This window comes from Oryctolagus cuniculus, chromosome 13, assembly GCF_051225735.1.
Source record: "Oryctolagus cuniculus isolate XC-2025 breed Fujian yellow rabbit chromosome 13, ASM5122573v1, whole genome shotgun sequence".
Lineage (NCBI taxonomy): Eukaryota > Metazoa > Chordata > Mammalia > Lagomorpha > Leporidae > Oryctolagus > Oryctolagus cuniculus.
Genome location: NC_142879.1, coordinates 37,700,484 through 37,711,287, shown reverse-complemented (window position 1 = coordinate 37,711,287; position 10,804 = coordinate 37,700,484). Strand labels below are relative to the sequence as shown.

Genomic DNA, 10,804 nt, shown 5'->3' with positions numbered 1-10,804 from the left:
GGCTTCTTAAGCTCTTCTTGCTGTTGGCCCCCCAGTGCTTCTCAGGAGTTCCCTCTTGCTGTTCCCCCACTTGCATTCTTTTTTTTAAAGGATTTATTTATTTAAAGGAAGAGTTACTGAGAGGAGTAGGCAAGGTCTTCCATCCACTGGTTCACTCCCCAAATGGCCACAATTGCCAGAGCTGGTCTGATCCAAGGACAGGAACCAGAAGCTTCTTCCAGGTCTCCCATGTGGGCTGAAGGGCCCAAGGACTTGGGCCATCTTCCACTGCTTTCCAGGCCATAGCAGAGAGCTGGATTGGAAGTGGAGCAACAGGGACTCGAACCGGTGCCCATATGGGATGCCAGCACTGCAGGCAGTGGCTTTACCCACTTTTGCCGGGGGCACCAGCCCTCCCCTACTGGCATTCTAAAGTCTCTCCTTGGGCTCTGTGCCTAGCCATTTCCCCTTGGTCTGTGCACAGGGCATTCCCTCTGCCTAGGAGACTCCTGGCATCTCCTTTCCCCTTTACTCCCCTTACTAACACTCATCCTTCCACACACATGCACGGGCACTCGCATACATGCACACACTTCTACTTGGACAACATAGGACATCACCTCCAGGACATTTGTCTAGGTACTCCGTCCTATGTGCTTTCCAATCTTAGCACTTATTGCGTGGCTCTGTGATTCAGGTTTATTTTCAATTCTTCCTCTAGACCATAAGTTTGTTGAAGACCAAGATCAGATCTTGTTCAGTTTAAAAAAAAAAAAAAAAGATTTGTCCTTCCTTCCTCCCTCCCTCCCTCCCTCTCTCCCTCCTTCTCTCTCTCTCTCTCTCTCAAAGACAGAATTGCAGAGAGGCAGAGGCAGAGGCAGAGAGAGAGAGAAAGAGAGGTCTTCCATCTGCTGGTTTTCTCCCCAGATGGCTGCAACAGCTGGAGCTGGGCCAATCTGAAGCCAGGAGCCAGGAGCTTCTTCTGAGTCTCCCATGCGGGTGCAAGGGCCCAAGGACTTGGGCCATCCTTTACTGCTTTACCAGGTCATAGCAGAGAGCTGGATCAGAAGTGGAGCAGCCAGGACTCGAACCAGCACCCATTTGGGATACCAGCACTGCAGGTGGTGGCTTTACCTGTTACACCACAGTGCTGGGCCCTTATTTAGTTTTATATCCTCCACACCTAGTACCATTACTGAAACATGCCAGGTACTGACTAAGTGCATGGTGAGTGGATGGAATAATGGATGCAGGTGTGACTGGGTGAGCTCCTCTGTGTGTTCTACACCCAGCCCCTGAAGCATGTCTCCTTGCTGAGTGTGCAGTTCCCTATAGGGCAGAGGCAGATGCTTTGAAAATTCTATTTGAGGCTGGCACTGTGGTGTAGTGCTTGAAGCTGTGCCTGTGAGGCCAGCATCTCATCTGGGCCCCAGTTTGTGGCCCGGCTGCTCCACTTCTGATCCAGCTCCCTGCTAGCAGCCTGGGAAAAGCAGTAGAGGATGGCTCAGGTGCTTGGGCCTCTGCCATCCAAGCTTCCAGCTCCTGGCTTCACCCTGGCCCAGTCCTGGACTTTGTGGCCACTCGGGGAGTGAACTAGTAGGTGGAAGATTCATTCTCTCTCTCCTCTCTCTCTCCCTCTCCCTCTCTCTGTATAACACTGACTTTCAAATAAATAAATAAGTCTTTAAGAAGCAAATTCTAGTTGTGCACTCCAACACAGCATCCAGCGCAATGTGAGCCTCATTAAATGTTTTGTGGTGGTTGTGTGTTTTCCTGGATGTGCAGGAGGGTCCACTGGCTTCAGTCAGTGGTTTTCCACATCAGGGAATGTGTTCCCCAAGGATCAGATGTTGGGAACTTAATCCCCAACGCAACAGTTTTGGGAGGTGGGGCTTAAGAGGAGGTGTTCAGCCTCTTACGAAGGGATTAGTGCCATTGTCCTGGGATGGCTTTGTATCTCCAGAGTGGGTTCCTGATCAAAGCATGAGTGTCGGCTGTCCTTGCCCTTCCTGCTCTCTCCCATGTGTGGTCTCTGTGTGTGATGCCACAAGAAGGCCCTCAGCTCAGGCACCCTTGATCTTGGATTTCCCAGCTCCCAGAACCATAAGCCAAATCGATGTCTATTGTTTGTAAATCACCCCTGAATGTTAATTCAGAAAAGTAGTTCTTGGTTGCTTTGCCTGATTGCTCTGTGGTCACCAGCTATTCAGAGCAGCTCAATGCCTCTATGCAGTGGGCCAGCCTGCACCGCACTGACCTTGGAGGGATGAATGAGAAGGTGTGTGGGGGGTGTGGGTGGGGCTGGGAGGTGATGTTGGGTGTGAGATGTGAGGGTTTGGAAGGAAGGTGATGCAGTGTGCATCAAAGCCGGCACCCTGGGGGCCTCAGCGGCACAGGAGGTAAGAAGTGGTCAAGAAGAGGGGAGCAAAGGTGGCAGGGTACACAGTGCAGAAGTGTGGCTGATGTGATGCTGGACATAAATCCTTTCTGTCATTTCCTGTTCAAGTCCCATCACACCCTTCTCTGCTTACAAACCTCCGGTGGTTTCCCTTCTGACACTCAGTAAGAGTTGGCAAACAGCCAAGACCCTTAAGGCCCACGTTGGCCGGGTGACCCTCCGGCCTCAGCCCTCAAGGTTGTCCCCATCCCCGCACCCCTGCCTCCATCACGTCCTTGCTGCTTCCTGTCTGCAGTGGGCATGCTTCTGCCTCAGGGATTGGCATCTGCATCTTCTTTGACCGGAGAGGCTTTGCCCTTGGAAGCTGCATGGCTCACTCCTTCACCCCGGGTTTCTACTGAAATGTCAGCATCTCAGTGAGGGCCACCTGTCTGTCCACAGAAAGTGTGATAGATTGCTACCTTCCCCTGCCCACTAAATCCACTCTCTTCTTCCATCTGGTTTCCTGGCTGCCCAGTAAAGACTATATTTCCCAGCTTCCTTTGCAGCTAGGAATAGCCATATGACTAGGTTCTCACAAACACTGTATGAGACAAGTAATCTCTGTATCTCCTGCCTCACTTAGCTGAAAGGATTTTTTTTTAAAGGCAGGGAGATAGAGATTGACAGAGATTTTTCAGTCCACTGGTTTACTCTCCAGGTGCCCACAACAGCTGGTGCTGGGCCAGGCCAAAGCCAGGAGCCAGGAACTCTCATCCGGGTCTCCCAAGTGGCTGGCAGAGACTTGAGTACTAACTTGAGACATCACCTGCTGCCTTCAGGCTGTTCATTGGCAGGAAACAGGAGTCCTTTGGAACCCAGGCACTCCAAGATGGGATGCAGGTGCTCCAAGTGGCATCTTAACTGTTGTGCCAAATGTATGGTTCCTCCCCTCCACCCTCCACCCTCCACCCACAAAGGAAATCACTGGCCTTAGGCTTCCTTTTTGAACCACTTTCCCTTGGACTAGACCCCAGACATGCCAGTGACCCATCGCCACCGCACAAGTGAGAAGACTGCCTTGGGGGATGGCGTAGTGGGGAGATGGTGGAGACCTGGGCCCCTGAATGACTCTGGAACAGAGATGTCACATGGTCTGGAATGGCAAGGCAGTCCATGAGACCCCAGCAGACGTCTATTTAAATCCTTAGATGTGTGTTTGGAAAACTTTGCTACAATGTAGCCTACACTCATAGCCTCTGCCCCTGTCTAATTGATGATTCTGCCAAGCACTTACCATCTAACATAGGAAAGGTTTTCCTTCCTGTATTTATCACCTGTCTTCCTGAATTAGAATGGAGCTTCCTGGAGGGCAGGGACTTTTGTCTTTGCTCATGCTGCACCCTCAGCACCCGGAGAAGTCTCCAGTTCATAGTGGATGCTCCATCAATCCGAATGGAATGAACTGGTATGGGCCACTTACAGTGAAATCATGGTCTGTGCCATGAAGAAAGAGCTTTAGTAAATTTTGAAAATTAATCCTCCAGCAAGGAGGGAAAAGGGAGAGGAGAGCGGCTGGGCAGAGAAGGGTGGGGGGAGCTTCTTGCAGAGGGGGTGGAGTCAGAGGAGGGGTGGAGCCTCCAGTGTTTCCAGAAGGGTCCTGGGATGCAGAGATCTGTGAGGTTGTTTTGTGCTCTGGCACCTCTCCCCGTTGGTAATGGTTTTGGAGTTGACTCCTATATGAGAGGGGAGGAGACACAGAGTAAGTTTTTCCTCTCTGTGGGGAGTTAGCTAAGCGATTTCTTGCATCCCAGTACTCTCACCCCTTCCTCTTCTTGAGAAAAATACATCTCTAAATATGTCCAAGGTGACTCATTTTGTAGACTCCTGGAGGTAGAAGGTGGTCAGAGGAATGGCTGTGGAATAGTGCAAAAGCTATTAGGATAGGGACAAGCTGTCTTCCATTCACAGCCACGTGCTTTTGAGTGAATGGATTGCCCTCCTTTGCCTGCCCCAGCCTCACCTGTAGGAGGCGTCTAACACTGGCTCTTTATTTTAGTAGTGAGATGCTATGCGCTGAACTGTGTGTCCCTACCTCCCAAATGTGTGTTCAAGTCCTAACCTCCAGGACGTGAGAAGGGGACTATCTTTGGGGACAGAGCCTTTAAAGAGGCAGTGAAGTTAATTAATATGGGGCCATTAGAAAAGTCCCTAATCCAGCCTTATTAGTGTCCTTTCAAAAAGAGGAGATTCAGACCCACACACAGAGGAAAGGTCTTGTGGAGACACGGCAGGGAAGAGGGTCATCTGTGAGCCAAGGACAGGGACTTCAGAGGGAGTCAACCTTGCCAACTGCTTGATTTTGGACTTCCGGCCTCCAGAACTGTGAAAAAAAAAAAAAAAAAGTATGGTTTAAGCCACCCTGTCCTGGCTAGGAACAGAGACTGAAAATAGAAGCAAACCTTGCTGGGGGTGGACGGTCATTGGAAAGCCGGGTCTCATCCAGAGACAGGAGTCTGGGAATTGTCACACTGGAGGGAGTGCTGTGTTTACCCCAGAGAATGGATGCTGTAATGACCAACTATCTCCATGCTGGCTTGGGCAGGAAGCCAAGGTGCAGCCCTCCCCAGGGCTTGATACGCTGTCTCTGGGAGGGACTTTCGTTTCAGCTGTGTGGAGCCCAAAGGGAGAGCCAGTAGTGGATGGTAAAGGTTTCAGGGAGGTGGACTCTGGTCCACTCAGGACATCTTTTCCAGGAGGACTGTTGGCAGGTGGAACAAGATTCCTCAGGAAGTGTCCGACAGCCTTGGATGACCACGTTTAAGAAACGTCAGAGGGAGGACCCCAGCCCAGACCCTGCATTTGGACCCAATGAACTTGGATTTCCTTTGCAGACCTGTTTTCTGGATGAACGCATTGCATTCTGGCTGAAGAACAGATCCCAGGGTACTTAAGTGTGTCTCTTATGATTGTCAAAGCATATATATGGTCAACAAATACTGCCGAGCATTGTGGATCCATGAGCAATTAGAAGGAATTGGGGCCAGCGCCGTTACTCAATAGGCTAATCCTCCGCCTAGCAGCACCAGCACCCCAGGTTCTAGTCCCGGTGAGGGCGCCGGATTCTGTCCCGGTTGCCCCTCTTCCAGGCCAGCTCTCTGCTGTGGCCCGGGAGTGCAGTGGAGGATGGCCCAAGTGCTTGGGCCCTGCACCCCATGGGAGACCAGGAGAAGCACCTGGCTCCTGCCATCGGATCAGTGCGGTGCGCAGGCCGCAGCGCGCCAGCCGTGGCAGCCACTGGAGGGTGAACCAACGGCAAAAGGAAGACTCTCAGACTCTCTCTCTCACTATCCACTCTGCCTGTCAAAAAAAAAAAAAAAAAAAAAGGAATTGGGAAATTTATTGAGGAAAAAAACAGTGCATCCAAACTGTGGAGAACAGTCCTAGGGATTTGCAGATGCGGAAGGGCCTCTAAGATTTTGGAGCCCTCTCCCCCCATAAAGCATGAGCTTTGGGAGTCAAAATACTAAACTTACTCTGCACAAAGCTGCCATCTCAATTTTACACATTGGAAAAAAGTGCTGAGCTTGATTTATCTTCTAAAGGCTAATCTATCCTGCAAGGATTTGTTAAAATTACTCCCTGTAAGAGTCGACGCGGTAAAAGCTGTAATTTCCCTACTCCCATCAGCATGTGAGATTTTGGGAGTCGATAGAAGCAAGGATGATTCGGTAGCTGTATCAGAAACATGGTTTTCATATCCACAAATTGCTACAGAATAATGGAGTGCCACCGGTTCTGAAGTGCTGCCTGCCGGCACCACCTTATTAGCTCACACCTCTTCATCACCGCGGCTGGAACGTGGTCCCGGGAGCCTAGCCGCAGAGGGAGGACGGCGGGAGGCCAGGGCCGGCGGCGGGCGAGGGCTGCGGGGCTGCAGGCTGAGCTCTTTTCACGGCTGCTTTGGACGGGGAGGGGGGCAAGCACCCGACCCCTGGGGTGGCGATCCGCCGCTGCAGAGGCCTCTCCTTCTCCTCCTGCGCTGGATCCCAGTACTGGCCCCTACACCCGCCCAGGGGAGCGCGCCCCAAGCCGAGGCTCAGAGGGGCCGGGACAAGCCCGAGACAGGCCTGGGTGTCCTCGCTAACAACGTCTGCAGCTGGCGAAAAGGCCAGCGGTGCGGGGGAGGGGAGAGGCTCAGCCGCGCTAGGTTGTCCTCTGCGTTCCAAGGGGACGCGCAGAGCCTTAGCTAAGGCTGGGGGTCGGCTAAGGCGAGCAAGGAAGGTATTTCAGCAGCTGGCAACCCCCGGTCTGTCCCCGCACAAGTTGCCCGCGTTGGTGGTGCGGTTCCAGGGTTGAGACCGGCTGGCTGCACATCCTAGCCGCGGGCGAAGAGGCCCCGCCACAGCAGCAGTGTCAGGCGAAGCGCTCTCCCGCGCCGCGCCGCGGATACCGGAGGCGGTGTACAGGCCGAGGTGGGCCCCGGGGCTCGCGCGCAGGCGGGGCAGGGGGCGCTCTCCCGCGCACCGGAGGCAGCCGCCGGCCTGTGCGTGCGAGAGAGGGGCGGCCGGGCGCCTCGCGCCCCGACAGGTGCAGGCGCGCCGGCTTCCCATTGGTCGCGGCGGCGGCGGCGGCAGGCCCCTTCCCCCTCCCGCCCCCTGCCGACCCCCATCCCGGTTCGCAGGGCCGGCTCGGTCCGCGGAGGCGCGTGCCCACCCGCCTGCGCGCGCGCGCGCACTCTCCGCGTCTCGTCCCCGCCCCCTCCCCGCTCTCCGCGCGGCCGCCGCGCGCTCGCGAGCACAGGTAGCGGGCGCGCGGAGCCTCCTCGGGAGCGCGCGGCTGGGCTTCGGTGTCCCCCCCCCCCCCAACTCGGCACCCGCCCGCCCTGGGGAGCCTGGGGAGGGAGCGCGCGGGCGGGGGCAGCCGGAGCCGCCGCCGCCGCCGCCGCCGAGGCTTCCGTCTCGCTCGCTCGCTCGCGCCGCGGCGGCAGCAGAGGTCGCGCACAGATGCGGGTTAGCCAGGCGGGGGGAGGAGGCGGAGGAGGGAAGGGAGCTGCATGCATGAGACCCACAGGTAAGACCGAGCTCCCGGAAGGGGCTCTCCTTGCCGGGGAGGCGCGCGCAGGCCGGGCAGAGACACTGGTGCCTGCTTCTGCTCCCCGAGGGAGGGATTTTTTTTTTTTTTTTTTTTTTTTTTTGACAGCGCATAGAAAGCTCATTGGGGACCGGGGCAGTAGGACCCATCCGGATGCCAGCGAAAACCAGAGAAGTAGCGCGGGGGAGCCGCTGCCACATGTGTAGGCCCGGGGAAAAGTGTCTGCTCGGCCCCAGCCGCCGGAAGGCTGCCCGACTTTCCTGCCGCCGTGGCAGCGCCGAATCCGGGGACGGCGCCCGGCTCCTGTGCGCTGCCCCCTGCCCCGCGCCCCTCCTCCACCGCCCGCACGCGCAGCCTCTCCGGGCGCTGCTCCTTGCGGTGCCCCGCGCGGGGGACCGCGCGGTGAGAAAGGGGGCGGGGGCCGCGCGGGGGAGGAGGGGATGGGGCCCCGGGAAGCCGAGGCGCGGGGCCCGGGGCGGGCGGCGGGCTATCGTGGTGTTCCGCTCCTGGTCGCAGACTCTGGCGAGCTGGATGCCCTCTGTGGATGAAAGATGTATCATGGAATGAACCCGAGCAATGGAGATGGATTTCTAGAGCAGCCGCCGCCGCCGCAGCAGCCTCAGTCCCCCCAGAGACTCCTGGCCGTGATCCTGTGGTTTCAGCTGGCGCTGTGCTTCGGCCCCGCGCAGCTCACGGGCGGTGAGTGACCCCGCTGCGACCGAGGGCCCGGGACACCCAGCAGGGAGGGAGCCGGCTGGCAGGACAGCTTCGCGCCCCTCCCCCAACCCCATCCGCCTTGGCTTCAGGAGTCCTGAGAGCCCGAGGGTCCCCATGTCTGGGCCCAAGACCCCCTTCTCCAGAAGCCCTGGGGTTCCGTACTCCGTGGATCCACTTAGAGCCACACACCCACGCTGGGTGTGGAACTTCACACCAGCCGCCCAGCCTGGCTTTCCCGAAGGAAAGATAGGGAAGCCTGGCTCCTTCCCGGGGAGAAAGAAGGGGAGTGTTTGGGGCCCCGGGGCCCTGGTCCATGCCCCAGCGCTCAGTCTGGTGTCAGCCTCTGCCTTGGGGTAAGAGCTGCAGAACCACTTCTGAGAACCTGAAGGGTGTGGAGAGGTGGCCAGACTGGCCGAAGGCCGGCTTCCTTTGAAAGTTAACTTTCTCCTTCCTTGGGAGGTGCGTGTGTGTTCAGGCAAGTCTGAGCCTGGCTGTGGGGCCGGAGGGGCTGCAGAGGTTTCCCTGCAGGTGTGTTTCTGGAAGATTGTTCTGCTTCTCTGGGTCTGATTTACCGCCGAAGAAAGCCTTGTGCTCTTCTAGGAGGTGGAAGTCATTGGAAATGAAATTGATAGCCGCCGTCTCCGTAGGCGGCTGCTCTGTAGCCTGGTTCTGGGGGAGGGGGCTGGCTTTTGGTGCTGGTGGTGAAGGAAAGCAGATGGAGTTGTTGCCTGAATTTCAGAGCTTAAGCGCCTGCCTGCCTGTGCTGCTCGTCTGTCCGTGGTTCCCGTCCACTCCCAGTTTTTGTTGAGAGCTTGCTGCTGTGGACGTGTTCAAAGGACAGATATTTGGAGCGGAAAAACTGTTAATTTGTAAAGAAATGATAATTGGTTGAAAAACAAGAGTCAGTTGGTATCAGTAACCCATTGCGGTGTTTTGGAATATTGCTGTTGAGAGAATTCAAAGGTGAAGATGTAGAAAGTGAAAAATTAGCACAAGGAGGGGAGGGCTTGAGCAGGGTGATGAGTGACTCAGGTGTGCCCCTGAGACACCTGCCAGAAGCCTGGAGTGGGAGGGGAGGTGTGTGTAGTGAGGAGCATCTGTCACAATTGGTGAGGAAACTCGGGCTTTGCGTGGGGGACCTGGTATTTGTTTGGTCTTAGCAAGGGGTAACTTTTTTGGTACTCTTGTGTTGTATGCCTCTGTGAGGCCGCGGCTCTGGACACCAGCTGTGGTGCACAGGCTGGTGGCACCCGATGGGCAGGACCTTGTCTCCTCCCCTCATTTCTTCTCTTGCCTCTGACTTCTGGCTGGTGTGCGTGGTTTGACGTCCTCCAGGGTCACGTCTCCCATGTGGGTGACAGCTCGGTGAACCAGGTGCACACAGTGTTTTCACTGCTGTTGTTGGGCATGTGAGGGCTGGGCTCGGTGGCGCCGTGGAGGCAGTGTTCTTCTTGGTTCTGCCCCCTGGTGTTCACGGACACCCTCCTGGGGCCAGCTGAACACAGTCCTCTGGGTCTCCCATCACTCGGCCACCTGTGCGGTTTGTAAAGTGCCTCTTTCGTCCTCACCTTCCCAGAGCGGTCACACCGGGTGAAAAGATCCAGAACCTTGGAGCAGAGCGGGTGGGGGAAGGGCTGCCTGTCGTTCGGAGCGGCTCCTTTGCTGCTGAAAGGCCAGCGGCCATCAGCCTTGGTTCCCCGTGAAGGCCTTCAGGCTGAAAGTGTGGTTTCTGGAAGAACACTGCCCATTTCAGAATCTTTCTAGGAAGAAATGGTTTGAGCAGGGTTTGGTGAGGGACATCGTAGTTCACTGAGCAGAGATTTTCTTTAATAAGGAAAAAAAAAAAAGGCCATGTGTAGACCCCAAATGGCAATGAAAGCAAATTCCCCATAGCTCTAGTCCTGTGCTGCTCTCACTTGAATGTGCATTCGAGTCACCAGGATCTTGTTAAAAGGCAGATTTTGATCCAAGTGGTCGGTGGTGGGGCCTGAGATTCTGCATTTGTGATAAGCGGCCTGGTACAGCAGGTGCTACTGGTTCGAAGTCCACTCTTGCCACTCTTTGATTAGCAGGGCTTTAGATTAGGGCCTTCCTTAAATTAAGTTGCTTCTGACTGCAGACTTTCTGCCGTCACTCTCAATGACCAAATGCAGACGGCCTAATCTTTAGGTGCAGAGCTGAAGATGAGAGAGTGCTTGCTTTCTCTATCCACAAATAAAGGTGCGTATCTAATAGACCCTGTTGTGCAGTGTGGATTTTCAACTTAGATGGTTTTCTGTGGAAACGAAGCACAATAGCGAGATGTAACAGTCTCAGCCAGGAGGGAAAAAAACAAACAAAGGTGTACCCGATACAGGTGATACAGGTAATACAGAAGAAGCCTGAACTACAAAGGGAGACGTTGAGAAAATAGTCAAAGAAAAAGGGGAAAAGAACTCCATTGATAATGAGGTGCTTTGTCCTGGAAAACCAGAGTCCAGAGTAGTGCTTTGCGCCTGGGGGCACTTTCATGGGCCTGACTTGGCCTGAGGGGACTTCCTTGTGGCCCTTTCCAGGTTGTCCTCTATAAATTAGGAAGAAGGGCCCTTATGGGGGCCACTAAGACCAACCCCTGCCCCCCCAGATGACTAATCCAGG

The 10,804-nt window shown here is 55.4% G+C and overlaps 1 protein-coding gene across 4 annotated transcripts in view; it reads left to right on the top strand.

Moving 5' to 3' along the window:
* Positions 1-7,210: 7,210 nt before the first annotated feature.
* Positions 7,211-10,804, top strand: part of SUSD4 (sushi domain containing 4) — a 130,096-nt gene continuing 126,502 nt past the window's right edge. For 2 of the 4 annotated variants that reach the window (XM_089312264.1, XM_089312265.1), the window contains exons 1-2: positions 7,212-7,429; positions 7,967-8,149. In XM_089312264.1, the coding sequence (XP_089168390.1) occupies positions 8,002-8,149 (148 nt within the window). In that variant the 5' untranslated portion in view covers positions 7,212-7,429; positions 7,967-8,001. Of the gene's footprint in view, positions 7,430-7,966; positions 8,150-10,804 lie in introns of all 4 variants that reach the window. The other 2 variants (XM_089312263.1, XM_051821376.3) reach the window with 2 other exon arrangements.